The 16,476-nt window shown below is 55.0% G+C and overlaps 2 protein-coding genes across 4 annotated transcripts in view; both read right to left on the bottom strand.

Annotated features, from left to right (window-relative positions):
- The window catches only part of Plpp2 (phospholipid phosphatase 2), a 7,584-nt gene extending 3,135 nt beyond the window's left edge, over nucleotides 1-4,449 (bottom strand). The window contains exons 1-3 of the mRNA XM_021205000.1: nucleotides 4,286-4,449; nucleotides 1,462-1,613; nucleotides 1,093-1,367 (exon numbers count right to left, since the gene is read on the bottom strand). Of these exons, the coding sequence (XP_021060659.1) occupies nucleotides 1,093-1,367; nucleotides 1,462-1,613; nucleotides 4,286-4,337 (479 nt within the window). The 5' untranslated portion in view covers nucleotides 4,338-4,449. The remainder of the gene's footprint in view (nucleotides 1-1,092; nucleotides 1,368-1,461; nucleotides 1,614-4,285) is intronic.
- Nucleotides 4,450-11,571: 7,122 nt separating this feature from the next.
- Mier2 (MIER family member 2) overlaps nucleotides 11,572-16,476 on the bottom strand; it is a 16,009-nt gene continuing 11,104 nt past the window's right edge. For all 3 annotated transcript variants that reach the window (XM_021204893.1, XM_029542670.1, XM_029542671.1), the window contains exons 11-14: nucleotides 13,856-13,980; nucleotides 13,664-13,740; nucleotides 12,787-13,204; nucleotides 11,572-12,527 (exon numbers count right to left, since the gene is read on the bottom strand). In XM_021204893.1, coding sequence (XP_021060552.1) covers nucleotides 12,506-12,527; nucleotides 12,787-13,204; nucleotides 13,664-13,740; nucleotides 13,856-13,980 — 642 coding nt within the window. In that variant the 3' untranslated portion in view covers nucleotides 11,572-12,505. The remainder of the gene's footprint in view (nucleotides 12,528-12,786; nucleotides 13,205-13,663; nucleotides 13,741-13,855; nucleotides 13,981-16,476) is intronic.

Below are 16,476 nucleotides of genomic sequence, written 5' to 3' on the forward strand. Positions count from 1 at the left end.
AGCATAGACTATATATACAGTATATATAATACTATAGCTGCTGTGACACCAGGTGGTCTGGGTTGCTGACCATCACCTCATCTTACAAAGCCATCAGTCACTGCTTGAGTGACAGCCAAGGCCTATGCTTTGGAGGCTCAGAGAAGCCATCCCCCCAGGGAAACCCCCAGAGCCACTCGCCTATCTTGACAGACAAAATAAGTCTAAAGCCGAGTCCCCAGCCCCACTCTGGCACCCAGAAAACAAGAGTGAAAAATGTATGTCCAATCCTGCTGACTGCTGTGCTGACAACAGACCTCAGTACAACGTGGACACACACAGTTCCTTCTTGGGAGCCACTAAATAGACAGTGACCACAGCGTCCATTCTCCCTGTGACTCAGTGTTAGAGACATTTGCCTGGCATATTAGAGTCAAAGCTGCAACCAGTCACTTGAAACATCCAGAGATGAGAACATCCATGAAGAATGAAGAAAAAGGACAGAAGCCAAGAAGACATTCTAGGCCAGTCATGGTGGCACAGACTTGTCACCCCGGCACTCAGGAAACTGAGACAGGAGTCTGAGGTCATTCTGGGATACATGGCAATATGCTGTCTCAAAAATCTAAAAATTCACTATGGATGTGAAAATGCCAATAATATTCAAAGTGAAAAAGTACCAGAGTCCTGATGGCTCACCAGAGACAACAGATAAAGCCAGGTTCAGCTGAGGATGCAGGACACACAGGCCATGCCAAGAATGAACAGTGGGGGGTCCAGAAGAGCAGGACACCAGGAAGAGAAACAATGCTAACTGGACACAAGTTCACCCACAGAGGGTCCTAAAGAAGCAGGAGCTCCCTCACCACAGCAGATCCCTCATCACAGGCCTCAAAGCACAGGAGGTAATCACCCCACCCCTGAGGGCTGGCCACTGCCCCCTAGACAAACGAACCCTGAGACTGTCTACTTGCATACCTGCCCTGCCAAAGATGCAAAGAGAGAGCCATGGCTGCCTCCTCTGCCTGCCTCTGTGGACAGATTTTTCTCCATCCACCAGGCCCCAGGCTTCCTGTCTGTCAAAGGCTTGCCTGGGCTGCAGCCGATACTCACCTGGCCTCGGTGACATTAGCAGGGCTGCCCCTGCACACCTCCAGCTGCACATAGCCAGAGCAGTTGACCCGGCTCCAGTCAGGGTCACAGACAGCCAAGAAACTGGGTCGAAGACGGCCAATCATGTACTTGGCTAGGTCGGTCAGAGACTGGCTCACAGCAGCACCGAACAGGAAGGTTCCCAGCACCTTGTAGATAGCAGCCACATAGTTGTTGAAGTTGGAACGCGAATAGAGACGGTCTGTGTACACCAGGTAGGCTTCTCCCAATGAGACCTGCGGATGGAACAACCACAGAGCACTAGGCCCCACCATGCCCACCCCGCGCGTGGGCTGCACCATCCCCCACCCAAGCCCTTTTCTGTCTTACAAGGACGACAGTCGCTGTAATGATGACACCAGCCATGAGTCCATGGGTGATTGTGTCTGGACGGTACGGGTACCGGATGGAGTCATCTCCACAGTAGAACCCTCGCTTATATGGTGCATTCACCAGGGTCAGGATGATGAAAGGCAGAGAGGCTGTGGGAGGCCGGGGAAGGCACATGGTTCTCCGCAGTGCACACTGCAGCCCCCCTGTTATCTGTACTTCTATCACGGCCACTGTGCACGCCCTCACTGAAAACTACTGCACTGGCTTCTTTGAATGAGCCCAGCTACTCAGCAGCTCTTCCCAGCTCTATAGCCTCTCCTCACTTCAGGCCTCCCTAGAGCTGGCTCTTCACCCATAGCCAGGGCCTTTGCACACACGCTGCAAGTATCGTGCCTCCCCCACCTCTCACTTCAGCACCCTGATGAGCCACCATGGAGTAACTGTTACTTTTCAAGGCTTCTGTCCCCTGTAGAACCATATAGTCACCTTAGTGACAGTTGGCTGAACTGCCCCTCTGCATAGGCACAGCAAGACCCTGCTGTGCTCAGGGTGGGACACTGGCAACTGCTCACTGCCTGGGCAGTAAGACCGTCCAGCAAGTGAGACTCTAAGGCTGTGAGGCTGTGTAGCTCACAACCAGCGCACAGCCAGAGGGCCACCCCCTTAAGTCTCTGCTTTATTTACCTTCATTCATATTCTGAGCCAGTGCTAGCTACACACTGGACAAGATGGACCCAGCCCTGGAAGCAGAGAAAGCTCGGACCAAAGCCAGAGTCACAGCCACTCTTGGAAATGAATGGCCTGGCAGTGAAGCTGTGAACAAAGCTGGAACTCTCCAACCAAGGGTTGCTGGGAACCAGTCACAAAGACAGGACAGTGAGCAGCACCTTGTTCTACAGGTACAGGAACACTGACATCCCTAAAAGTGCCCTTTGCCCGTGAGCAGCAGGGAAGCTGGGTGTGGAGTGCGTGGCCCTCAGGTCCTGAATGCCAGGTGAACCCCGAGGGGAGACTCAACATGCAAAGGGGAAAGGGACTGACCAGAATACAGTCCCTGACGTGGGCTGAGCCATCTCAGAGCCCAGGGGGGACATGATCCAGGAAGGTGCTAACATCATGAAGCTGAGAGGTGGGGTCAAGAAGTAAGGAGACAGGAGTGTCCCCTGGGAGGAGACAGTTCATAACAGTGAGAGAAGTCTTGAAGGAGAAGGAATCAGAGGAGAAAGACAGCATAGAGTGAAATCGGGGGAGAGTGGGAGACATGGAGAGAGGGGGAGAGCAGGGGAGAGGGAAGGAGAGGGAAGAGGGGGAGAGGGGAGAGCAGGGGAAGGCAAGGGAGAGCAGGGGAGAGGGGGAGAGGAGAAGAGGGGGGAGAGGGGAGAGCAGGGGAGAGCAGGGGAGAGGGGAACAGGGGGACAGGGGAAGCTGGAGATGGGGAGAGGAGGAGAGGGGGAGAGGGGAGAGGAGGGGTGGAGGAGAGAGAAGGGGAGAGGGGAGAGCAGAAGAGAGAGAAGAGGAGGGAAGAGGGGGAGAGGGGGAAGAGCAAGGAAGAGGAAGAGGGGGAAAGGGGAGAAAGGAAGAGCAGGGGAGAACAGGGGAGAACACGGAGATGGTTAGAGAGATCAGAGAGGAGAGAGTATCAGAAAAGATGGGAGAGGGGAGAGGGGGTCAGAGGAAATAGAGGAGCTGAGGTCAGAGAAGGATGTGAGAGGTCAGGGGAAACGCTCATCTTCTGCATAGGAGGAGGTAAAGTCCGAGGATCTGCTGATAGAGAGCAACACTGAAGACAACTGAAGTTAGTGAATCCTCAGCAGACAGACAGGCAGACAGACCACAGCCACAGGAACAGCTGTGCACGGTCTGGACATGGCTGGGTCGTATGGCAGGTGTGGGCCAGGACACTGGCTCCCAGCTGTGTCCCCTCTTCTTCCTCCACCTGTAGTGGGTATCTGTAGGGTACTTTGTCCCCATCAACAGGAAAGGCTGCAGTCCTTCTAGCCCCAAGGCTTCCCTATCACCACCCAAAGTCTGCACTGACTCCAGGGCTCATTCAGCCACTCAGAGGCATAGGCCTCCTCCTGCTCCAGTGACTTCCCAGGTAGCTCGGCCCCTGGGGACTCAGGGCTTCCAAGGAAAAAATGTAAACTATTTCCAAGTCCTGTAGTCCCTGGCACACAGTTAAAGCAACAGAAATGGTTCAACAAACCCATACACTTAAAAAGGGTGCCATTGGCTGAGGGGTGTCCCACGGGGCTTTCTGGCTGCCAACGGGAGCAGCTAAAAAAAGAGTATCCTTCCGGGATATGGAAGGTGGAAGGGGAGGGAGATGCAGAATGGAGGAGGATAGACAGCACCCCGTCACCGCCTTGGGTTAGAATCCAGCCACTGTCCCCTGGGCCCCAACAAACACTTGGCCTTTGTTCAGGCCTGGGGGGTTCAGGACGCTCCTCCCAGCGGCCTGAACCGGAATGGCAGGTTTTTCTGTGCGAGCCTAGCTGTCCCCGCCTCCCGAGGGCACAGTGCTGGACCTTGGCCATGGGTCACTGGCCTGCAGGGTCTTGGTTCTGCCCCGCCCGTGTGAGTCACAACGCTCCGCGGCACTCGAGCGACTTCCTGCTGCCAGGACCCTCCACCCGGGAACAGCTACAGGTAGACAGGCAGCCCCGATCCCGCCAGGCGCCCAGGAGGGTTGGCGGGGTGCTCACAGGGAAGTGCGAACCATCAGTCACCATCGTCCGCATCTCAGACGCACACTGGCCAGAGGGACCGAGAGAGTGTGCACCTGGGAAAGAGTCCCCGCACCCAGGGCTGAGGCTCTTACCGACCAACACGCACAGCACGTCCAGCAGCACGAAGACCCACCTCCGCTCCATGTCGCCCCCGCCCAGGGACGCCCGCGACCCCCGCTTGCCCCAGCTGTCCCGGCAGCCCCAGGATCACATGGCGGTGGAGACTGCCCGACCCAGGGAAAGGGCAGGGCTTGACGAAAGGGCCCGGGCGAGGCGGAGGCGGGGCTGGGGGAGGGCGTGGCATGAAGAGAAAGTGCGGAGGCGGGAGGGCAGGAGCGGGCGGAGGCCCTGAGGGGTGTGTTTGCCACCTTGACCCGAGCGTGCAGGGGCAGGGGCTTCGGGGCTGGGATGGAAGGGGGCGGGGGGAGGGGTCTCAGGACAAACTGAAGTCCCCTAGTTGGGAGGGATCTCCAAGCTAGGATCCGGAAATCTCGGGGCTGAGAACAAGCCTCGGGGCTATTGCAAGGCTTGACTGGGGTCTCCATGCAGAAAGGAGTCTTCCGGCTGGGAGGGACCACCAGAACTCAAGACTGTAGGCTGGAGGTCACCCAAGTGTCCCCAACACTTGGGCGGGGTTCTGCAGTTATAATGCAGAGTTGCAGAGAGGGCAAGCCGACAACGACCTGGGCAGCACTCCTGAGTTGATCTCAGCCTTTCCAGAGGAGAGCACCCGCGCTGGACACTGTGACACTTCTAAACCAATAAGTACCTTAGTATGGGATGACCAAGCCCAGGCAGAAGCCCGCCTTCCCTCTAAAGTAGCATCTCGTAGCTGCTGTCAGGTTGGAAGGTTTCAACACCCTTCATGGTGGGAAGGTCAGGATCATGCCTTAACACAGGCCATATCCACTCTAGGGGACGCCACAGAGATTTTGAAGTTGATCCATGATGGGCGGGACCCAGCCTACCCTGTTCAGGGGGTGTCCTGAGACCCTGGGTCAGGGACACTTGGGAGCCAAGGGCATGTAGACTCTGGAAAGAAAGGCCAGGATCCCCAAAGCCCACACTGAATCCTTTGGGTGTGACCTCCTAAAGGTGTAAGAGGCCACATTGTGAAACCTCCACTCCAGAGACTCCAGCTCCTTAATGCCTTCATGGAGGACACACTCAGAGCCAGTCAGCCCTTCCTCCACCACAAGGTTGACTTGAGTTCAGGATGTTTGAGGCTTGAGGGCAGGGAAGTTCAGGAAAGAGACAGCTCTTAGCTGAAGGTTTCCCCTGACCTTCTGTCCTGCAGGATGTCACCTGGGCAGAGTTGACCTAAGAGGTCCTCAGAGAACCCAAATGTCTGTGCTTTGGTGCTGGGAAGGAGCAAAGTGCAGTGACCTGTTCAGGGCTAAGGGAGGGTCCCTGCATCCTAGAAGTGGCCTATAAAGTGGGCAGGCAGAACTTTCAATACACTGTAACCTGTGCTACACACAGGGCTGGACAAGGATTGTGCAGAAACCTGGCTTCAGGTCTTCATCCGTGTCCCTCCCTCCTGTCTACACAACACCTATGTGGCAGGTCTGACCCTTTAAAGACAAGGGTAGGCTGGGCTCTGATGAGAGGACACTAACTGAAGCAGAGGTCTCACATCCACCCATATGTCTATAGCACATGGACTCAGGGGTGCCAGAGTCACCCTATCATATGTGTGACATATCCTCTAGCTCCTGACAGTTCATATGACCAGTGGCATCTTTAATGCCCCCTTTAACCACTGTTTACTGGGACCTAACCATAGAAAAGTCTTAGCAGGTCAGGGCAACACTGAGTACCTACTGTGTGCTAAAAGGAGAGCCAGGGAAGAGGAGGTGATGAAGGAAACTGGGGCACTGAGCAAAAAGAGGGAGATGGGGCAGGGAGACTCCTGAGGAATGGAGGCAGGAGGAGGGTGGGCAGGAGGAGGGAGGGCAGGAGGAGGGAGGGCAGGAGGAGGGAGGGCAGGAGGAGGGGTGCAGCTGGAAAAAAAGACTGGATGGAAAAGGGGAAGCTAGAGAAGGGTGAGAGGAGGGATGTGGCTGGAGGAGGACCAATAGGAGGAAGATGAGTGGGAGGAAGGAGGAAGCTGGAGGAGGGTGAGTGGGAAGAGGGAGGAAGATGGAGGAGGGTGAGTGGGAGAAGAAGCTGGAGGAGGGTGAGTGGGGGGAGCTGGAGAAGAGATAAGGGTGAGGATGGAGAAAGTGAGGCTGGAGGAGGGTTGAGGCCTGAGAAGTGTGAGAAAAGAAGACAAAGTTAGACGGGGTGGATGGGAAGAGAGATGAGACTGGAGGAGGGAGAGCCTGGATAAGCAGGGAGGTTATGGGAGAATTGAACCTGTATGGAGTCTCTTCCATCCTTCCCCTCCTGGAAGGAATTGGGTCAGTTGTTAAAATCCCTGGGCATATCAGCATTAAAACCTTGTAGAGGTGGCAAAAATTAGGATTAGGGTTAAGATTGAGGTCATGGCTCCTAATCCATTATAGCATGGTGACACAGCTAAGAACTTCACTAGAACTCTCCCACCGGACCATGTGGGCCAAGCTGCCTATCCTGCACAGGGGCTCCAGAGAGGCTGGGCTTGGAGTCTGACCTTCCCCTGGAGCAGAGGGGACTTGAAAGTCCTAATGTCTTGCTAGTTTCCTATTCCCACAGGGCACTGTTGGCCCAGGGCCAGCTCTGGCCCTGGAAACCCATGAGTACTGAGGCATCCACCATGAGTACTGAGGCATCCACGTCTCTGAAGGGATGCTGCAAAGGATCCAGGAAGAGGGCAGAGGGATGCGCACACATAGACACCACCCACATTCCCACAACCTCGGCTCTCCATCTCTGGGGATCTGAAGGCTGCTCCAGTGCCCACCTCCCTAGAGTCAGAGTCAGAGTCAGAGTCAGAGAGTCCAAATCAGGCTCCCACAGGGACTGATGCAAGCAAGATGCAGTCCCTAGCACAAAACCAGGTGACCCAGCAGCCTAGGGCCTCTGAAAGTCAGCAGTTAGAGAGTTGAAGTGGAAACTTAAGGGTTCTTTGGAAAGTTGGTTGGATGGTATTTTGCTGGGGCAAACATGTGAAGGAGTGTTTCGTTAAAGTGGACACAGGTGTAAAAGGCTAAGGCAGACACATGGAGGAACATTATGCTGAAGCAGACACAGGAAAGAGGTTGTTCTGCTATAGCAAGCACCACGTGAAAGGACACATGATGAAAGCGTCTTTGCTAACGGCATGCGTGTATTAGTCCACCTTACACTGCATAGCTGAGCTCCTTTTGTCGGGACGTCATAGAGAGAAATGCACAAAAAAACCTTCTGGGGGTGTGCTGCAGTTTGTTGCCACTTCCAAGGACTCGGGCTGATTGGATGAATGTGCTGAGGCAAGGCACGTGGAGGACATATGATGTTTAGAGGGTATAAACAGGACTCTACAGAGTGACAGAGACAGAGCCTGGCTTGCTGGTACAGCTAGCTGTGCAACACTTGTGGGTCTCGCGTCTTCACTGATCTTCATTTCCCTGAGAGACACAGCTGAGAATTTCTCCTGATGTCCCTCTAGGTCCCTCCTTCTGACTCAAGCTGAGGCTGAGGCCTGGCTGTCTCTGCTAGATCATGTCACCATCACCACTGTTGTTAACCCCACTATACCAAACTGGACTGCTGGTGTATCCCTGTGGGAAGTGTTTGCAAGTGGATCAAGCTGCTGCCGCTGACCTGTGAACTGAACTGCTGATTTCCAGACAACACAGACAGGAGTTGCTCCAAAGGACCTTTCTAACAGATCCATTTCCCCCGTATCCTTTCTTTCCCACTACTTCTGGTAGGTGGTGGGTTACAAGAAAGGTTAAAGCATTTAAGAACAATCATTAAAAGTGGGATTGAGCTGGGCGGTCGTGGCGCATGCCTTTAATCCCAGCACTTGGGAGACAGAGGTAGGCGGATTTCTAAATTCGAGGCCAGCCTGGTCTACAAAGTGAGTTCCAGGACAGTCAGGGCTACACAGAGAAACCCTGTCTCGAAAATAATAATAATAATAATAATAATCTAAAAAAAAAGTTGAGTTGAAAAAAAATTAAAGTTACATAGGGTCATATTGACCAGGAAGCACCCTTCAAGCAGAGCACAGCCTAGAGAGTGGGCTACCCTCAGGCTCAGTACCCAACACACTCCAGAACTGGCTCCTCATCACCTTGAGCCCTCATCCCATGCCAGTCACCTGCAAGGCCCAGGCTGTGCATCTGCCCATTGCCTAGCTGCTCTCCTGTGTGAGCATGAGGAGGCACTGGCTGGACAATGGACATGCCATTGGACACGCGCGCGCGCACGCACACACACACACACCCTACAATGGCTCACCAGGACAGGTATATACTAGCAGCAGTAGACAATGGAATGGAGGTGCACTCTTCCGCACAGCAGGACAACTTTGAGTATTTGATTTGGTCCCCACATACCCCTTTCTCAAACAAGGAAACCTCCTTCCCTGCTGCTGCTCAGGACCCAGTACAGCCAGAGAGGCAGGCAAGGAGGGGCTCCAAGGCAGAGACTCCAGGATAGAGATGAGGGACTGAGCCCTCTGACACCTAGGTGACCCTGCTGTCATTGCTCATCCCTCCTCCTATGATAGGTGTCTCTGATGGCCAGGGCTCCACAGGGGCAGGAGGTGGTTCTCACTCCTGTGGTGACCTCAGTCTGGAGGCTCCCCCCACACAAGTGCGACTCTGGTAATCTATTCTAAGGCTCTGAGCATCACCCCAAATCACCACTCCTCCAATGCATCATGCTAGCCTCAAGGCCTGGATCCAGACAATGCCATGGTCCTCAGCAACTGACCAGGGCAGGGCTGCTGGATCAAGCAAAAAGACAGAAGGCTCAGAGGGTCTGAAAACTAGCAGCTTTAACAAGCGGCTATCAGAAGAAATGTAATTCTTGGTAGTCTGGAACATGGTGCAATTGTAAATAGCTTGTCTGTCATGGCAATGAGTTCCCTGCATTTTACCTGGTGACCCCATCAAGGAGCTATGGACTGAGGACGACTGAGAAGAGGTGAACAGAAGCTTCGACAGTAGAGTCAAGCCTGGGCCCATCATAACCCAGAGCTCTAAGCCAGGGAGCCAAAGGCTAGGGACAGTGGCAGGCCCAGGCCCTCCAGCTCTAGGAAGCTTTCTCCCTCCTCCAAGGCTCAAGCCCCATCCAGGCTCCCTCGAGCCAACATCCACTTGCTCGGTCCAGCAGACTCCCACACTTGTTCATAAAGACCTCCGTCCTGGACCTGAGGGAGTTCCCAGTCTATGTGGGGATGTCTTGCAACTCTGGGCTGAGAAATAGAGGCAGCACTGGTAGGAACAGCCTGTGAGCATGTAAATTCATGAGGGTGGCCTGGCATCTGCCCCAGCTGCAGATGGCGAGGACTGCCAGCTCTGCTACCCAAGTCTTCAGTGTCCAGTACAAAGCAGACACAGATGCTGATGGTAAGCACAGAAATCACCAGTCCGATGCAGACTCCAGGGTGGCTCCTCCTAATTCTAGCCCACTTCAAGTCCCCCGACATACATTCTGCAGCAGCCCGGAACCCTCCTAGGCTCTGTACCACTTCTCCAAATCTCCAAACCTCTTAGTCTGGGAATGTTCTATGGATTGGCCTACACTCCCCAGAACCAAGCAAAGCATGCCAGACATGGTAAACGCTCATTCCTCTCAACTGTCCCTACACACTCAAACAGAAAATCCTGTCTCACTATGGCCATGAGACCCAAGAAATCTCACCCAAGGATTTCTTGGTAGGACCCTGGGAGAAGACCACAGGGCTGCCAGCCACAAACCAGGCATGGCAGGAACACCAGCCTCCTGGGGCTGCCTACTCAACCCTACCACATCAAGACTCACATCCTCAGAAACTGAGAGACAGGAAGCAAAGCTGACTCTGCAGGAAGGGAGCTGAAGGCACAGGAATGTGAACCAATGACCCACATCTGCAGTCAGGTAGCTTGTCTAAAATACACGGGTACGTTGTGCATGGTTGCTCAAGTCTATAATCCCAGTAGTAAGGAAACGGAGATAGGGAGTCCCAGAAACTCAGGGCCAGCCTGGGCTACACAGTGAGTTTGGTGCCAGTCTAGGCTTTAAAAAAGAAAAAATTTAAAACACTGCCAGAGAGATGGCTCAGCCGCTTGTATGCTGTCAAGCCCAACAGCCTGAGTTTTCTCTCTGGGACCCAAGAGACAGAAGATGAGAATGACCCCCTGCTGCACTCTGACCTCCCAAGACATGCATACATGCTCCCACTGGTAATGTATATGCTCAAGAAATAGTTTAAAAAGAAAAGCAAGCCGGGCATGGTGGCGCATGCCTTTAATCCCAGCACTCGGGAGGCAGAGGCAGGCGGATTTCTGAGTTGGAGGCCAGCCTGGTCTACAAAGTGAGTTCCAGGACAGTCAGGGCTACACAGAGAAACCCTGTCTCGAAAAACAAACAAAAAATAAAACAAAACAAAAAAATAACAAAAACAAAAAAAGCAAAAAAAGAAGAAAAGAAAAAGCGGGGCTGGGGATATGGCCATGGTAGAGTACTACTTGTTAGTCGCGTGCATGGCCTTGGGAGAATATCAGGTTCCAGACCAGCCTAGTCTACAGAGAATGTGTGAGGCATCTTAGGCTACACTGCAAGACCCTCTCTGAAAACAACACAGAAAAACCACGTAAACAAACAACAAAACCAGTAATGACTACAGAAAAGAGACAGCAGACACAGCATGTAGTTTTAGCAGAGAAATAAAAGCTCCAGGCCTGTGGATGGGCCTGGACTATAAGCTGCCCTCACCTCAGTGTCCAGTTACAGGAACCATCTGAACAGAGAGGTGGATGGGAACAGATCCACTGTCCTAAGTCACACAATAGCCTCCCCACAGCCTGGAGGCTCTCAACTCCCACACTGCCCCTCACCTCTGACTTACCTTCCTTTCTCTGCACTGAGCCCCACTGTGTGGGCCACACAGGGTCCCTGTCCCTGTCCCTGCCCAACAAGTCTGCAGTATCCAAGGGATTGATGCCTGGCACAAGTCTCCAATGGTGACCACACAGTGCCTTCCCCAATCTTCCCACCCCATCAAGCACTGGCCTTGCCACAGCACCTCTGCCCACATTCCCAGGGCTCTGTGCCCGAGTGTCCCCTCTGCCACTGGCTCCAGGTAAAACAGAATGATACTTCACACTTGAGCTTTATCCCCACTTTCAGGACTTGCATGTAGCCCATGCTGAGGGGTCCTGTGTGATCTACTGCCCTCATGCATCTTAGCTGTGTTCTGCTGTGTCTTCAGGCTCATGCCCAAGTCCCCAAGGGAGAGCCCCTGGAATCCATGAGACACCCCGGGCTTCAAATCAAGTTTAATAAATAAAATAGCATTGGGCAAAGGCAGTCTCGCATCACAGTGTCCTCGGTGGGGCGAGGGACGGTCGAGTCCAGCCGCACAGGCTCAAACAGCACCGCTCTGCCAACACCGGGCGGAGCTGCCTGCCCAGGGACCCCACTCCAAATTGTAAACACCAACATAAATAAAATGAGGGAGGCCGAGGACTGGATGGGCCCAGCCACCCTGCTATGAGCCTCCAAAGAAATGAGACCCACGGGACAGGTGGGTGGCCGGGTGGTGCTTCCAGAGCTGTGCCCCGAGACGCCCCAAGGAGAGGGGCAGGAGGGAGCAGACCATCCGCTCCTCACGCCTGGGATGCTGAGGCCCCACCACGGCACAGGGTGGGGAGTGCAGGCAGGAGGCAGTTGGGGTATAAAGTGCGGCTTTTCCTGAAGTGAAGACAGCAAAGGGCCGAGGAAGGGCGGCCACAGGACGAGGTATATGGCTCTGTGCCCCAAAGTCCCACACTGAGCAAAGGCTGGAGGCCACAACCCCGCTGTGGTGGGGAAAGAGCTGGCCTGTGGAGGGTGCCCGGGCAGAGGCTGCTGGTGCGGGATGAGTCCTGCCCAAAGCCCCAGGCAGCACTGCCTGACCAGCCTCTGCTGGCTGAGGGGCCGGTGGCTGGCTCTATGCCAAGACAGGCCCTCTTCGAGCCCAGCTGCCAGGCTGACTCCATGGCATGGTGGCAGCCTGGGGCTGTGGCGGTGCTGGACGCTGAGGTCTGGGGTCTGTCTGTGTGGCCCTGGCCGCTTCACTGAATCCCACCATGTTCTGAAGCAGAGAAGGCATCACACAGGCCTGCATGGGAAGGGGGGTCAGGAAGACTGACTTCGCAGGCCCGGCAGTGCTGCCACGTCCATTCTGAGCACACGTACCCACAGATGACCAGGGATCAACAGGTCATCACGTTGCACCTACGGGAAACCATAAGCAAAGGTCAGTACCAGGTAACCCAGGTCTCGCCCATCCTGAGCCGCTGCCCCACCCACAGCACTGCTCTGGCTTCTGCCTGAATGCCACTTGCAGGATCATGGACCACAAACAATGAAAACTTATTGCGGAGGATAAAACTAAAGCTGTAGAGGAGGGAAATAGGGCTGCCACAGCCCACAGCAGGAAGCTGCAGCCCTGGGCACCGGCCAGCCTGCTCATGCTCCGGTCTGTGGCACTCACTGTGACAAGGGCTCCGAGTGCAGTGTAGAGGCTGGGCACGCTGGGTGGCCAGTTAGGAAGGGATTCACATCCCCAATGCCAATGAGTCCAAATTCAGTGACCGACAAGGCCACCTGTGCTGGAGCCATGGGCTCTGCAGTGTCCTCGCCCAGATCCACAGGGCTGGATGCAAGGGGCAGCTCCTCAGGTAGGGCAAGGTCCACAGCCAGCCTGGGGCTGGTGCCCGGCTCTGGAGCAGCAGCAGCCGGTGGGAGTTCAGCCGAGGTGGCCAGGCTAGTGGGCTGCTGGAGCGAGGGCACAGCAGGGGTTTCATCCAGCTGCTGGAATGGACGAGGTCCTGGCTCTGAGGAAGGGAGGTCATCCAAGCCCACGCCAGGCTGATCAAGTCCACCAGCTCCAATGTCCACATTCAGAGGCTCTGAGGGACAACAGTGAGAACAGCCTGAGCAGAGGCTCAGCTCCTCCACAGCCACACACTCCTCTCGGATCTCACATATGCGAGGCCTCCTTACAAGAAGCCAGACACACCAATGGGCCCAGCCAGAGACTCTGAGGTCAGGAGCGGGCATGTCCACAGCATGAGAAACAGGAATCAGAGGCCCAGGAGATAAAGCATTAGGGTTCTACTGGCCATGGTGACACTGGACGGGTCTTCAAACCCCTCGGCATAACACCAGGACAGAAGTGATGCCTCCGCCAAGAAGCAGACTTCACAGGAGCGCATCCGGCCTTATTCATGTCCCCCGTATGAATGTACTTCTGTCCCCTCCCTCCCAGCCACAGAGCAAACAGGGTTGGCGTCTGGGTGCAGGACGAAGCAGGCCCACTGCTCACTGTGGGAACTAACTGCCGAAGGCCTTGGGGTCCCTGTCCTTACCCACAGGCACCCCTGCCTCAGACTGCAGCCGGGCATGGCCATCAGGGTCAAGTCCATCTAGGTCCTGCTCAGTATCCCTGTGGAAAGAAAGCTATGAAGAGAAGGAAGCCAGGGAAGGAGGACCCCACCAGGAGGGGCTGCCCCACCCCCCACCACACCCACCCTGGCCAGATGACTAGAATGAGCACTCACGTGGTTCCAGAGGAGACAAACTTCCTCCGGCCCAGCCGTGTCTGCTGGGCAAAGTAGTCATAGCGCTCGGACTTCTTCCACAGGTAATAATACTCCACACACTCGCCCACGGACCGAGTGCGTACCTGTGTGAGCCACAGGCATGCTTTAGGCCTCACCTCAGGTCACAAAGCAGCAGGAAAGGCTTCCCCTGGGAGCCCATGAGACCTCATGTACTGCCTCTAGTCTCCCAGAGCCCCATCAACTAGCACCCCAGGCCCTCTAGTCTCCCAGAGCCCCATCAACTAGCACCCCAGGCCTTCTTCCCCGGACACCATGAGCACCTCCTGCCCCCTGCCCCTCAGACCCATGCACCAAGACATCTGTGCTTCTCCACTCAGACAGACAGACAGACAGACAGACAGAGCCTCCAGTCAGAGAGCAGCCCTGAGTCCAGGATGCTGGCCCATGGACTCAGCTGCTATTGTGAACATGACCTTGGAGCCATCCTGAAGACACAGCTGAGGACATGCACTGACTACAACGGGACACTGTACTGTCAACAACCCAGAGACACATGTCAGGCATCCTTACACAGGTGTGTCCAAGGCACACATGAAGAAAGCCCACACTGCATCTGGGTGGGGTCCAGGACGAATTACAAAGCCAAGCACCCATATCTACCTCCTCATCGACTGAGAGAACAGCCGTGTGACCAGGTGCCTCATATTCTGATCGCCAAGGTAACTGTATCCCCAAATCACAACCAGTAACACACGTCCTTAAGATGTTTGTGGCCAGAGGTTTGGTCACAGCAGCAAGTGAGTGACAGGGAAGTGACTGGCAGGACACAGGTGCAGTGACAGGGAAGAAGTGACAGACAGCACAGGGGAGTGACAGGGAAGTGACAGACACAGGGAAGAAGTGACAGGCAGGACACAGGTGAGTGACAGGGAAGTGACAGATAGGGCACAAGTGCAGTGACAGGGAAGTGACAGACAGGGCAAAGATAAGTGACTGGGAAGTGACAGACAGGGCACAGGTGCAGTGACAGGGAAGAAGTGACAGACAGGGCACAGGTGAGTGACAGGGAAAGTGACAGACAGGGCACAGGTGCAGTGACAGGGAAGAAGTGACAGACAGGGCATAGGTGAGTGACAGGGAAAGTGACAGACAGGGCACAGGTGCAGTGACAGGGAAGTGACACATAGGGCACAGGTGAGTGACAGGGAATTGACACACAGGACACAGGTGAGTGACAGGGAAGTGGCAGACAGGGCACAGGTGCAGTGACAGGGAAGAAGTGACACACGGTACAGGTGACAGGGAAGTGACAGACAGCGCACAGGTGCAGTGACAGGGAAGAAGTGACAGACAGGGCACGGGTGAGTGACAGGGAAAGTGACAGACAGAGCACAGGTGCAGTGACAGGGAAGTGACAGACAGGGCACAGGTGAGTGATAGGGAAGTGACAGAGCACAGGTGAGTGACAGGGAAGAAGTGACAGACAGGGCACAGGTGAGTGACAGGGAAAGTGACAGACAGGGCACAGGTGCAGTGACAGGGAAGTGACACATAGGGCACGGGTGAGTGATAGGGAAGTGACAGAGCACAGGTGAGTGACAGGGAAGAAGTGACAGACAGGGTACAGGTGCAGTGACAGGGAAGAAGAGACAGACAGGGCACAGGTGAGTGACAGGGAAGAAGTGACAGACAGGGCACAGGTGCAGTGACAGGGAAGNAGTGACAGACAGGGCACAGGTGAGTGACAGGGAAGAAGTGACAGACAGGGCACAGGTGCAGTGACAGGGAAGAAGTGACAGACAGGGCACAGGTGAGTGACAGGGAAGTGACTGGCAGTACAGAGATGGAAATCATCCCATGGCCATGAGCTCCTTCACTCAGGATGCCTCATGCATCTGCAATCCCAGAGCTGCACCAATCTAAAACCTGGGGCATTGTCAACTTCAATGTCCCCTGTAGTGTCCCTCCAACATCTACATGGGCCCTCTGACGAGATGCCCTGACTCACAGAGCCACACCTGCCCAGGACAAACTCTTTGTAGAGACTCAGTCTCTGGACACCCACCCTTCCCAGAGGCCAGGCCACCTCTGAAGAGCAGGTCACAGAGAGGTCAGGCTCACAGGCCTTTACACCTCTCACTCCTCCTAAACAAGTGCACAGTCTGTCTTCAGAGTCGACCAGGCTGTACCAAGGCCCTGATGTGCAGATGCACTCCTGCTTTGACAGTTCCTGGCTGAGTACTGCATCTGGCCAGCTGCAGGCACAGTCAAATCAAGTAACGTCCCAGTGACACCCCAGGTCCAGAACTCACCCCTGCACTACCAATCACAGATGACACCAACACCCCAGGACGAACGGGTCCCCAGGTTCAAGGCTAGAAGCTGGGCTGGGCCTGCCAGCTTTGACAAAGCCTGATAACCAGCAAGGCCGAGGGGAAGGACAGAGAGCCGAGGCCAGCATGGAATGTCAGTCCAGAGCAGGACAAATTCCCACAGAGGACCCAGGTCTATAAAGGGAAGAGAGGCTCAGGCAGCCCCACTCCATCGCAGAACACAGACCCAGCACGCTCCACTGAGGACTCACAAGTCACAGGACTAAGCGAGGGGTGGGGTGGGGT

The sequence above is a fragment of the Mus pahari genome, chromosome 9, assembly GCF_900095145.1.
Source record: "Mus pahari chromosome 9, PAHARI_EIJ_v1.1, whole genome shotgun sequence".
In the NCBI taxonomy this organism is placed as follows: Eukaryota; Metazoa; Chordata; class Mammalia; order Rodentia; family Muridae; genus Mus; species Mus pahari.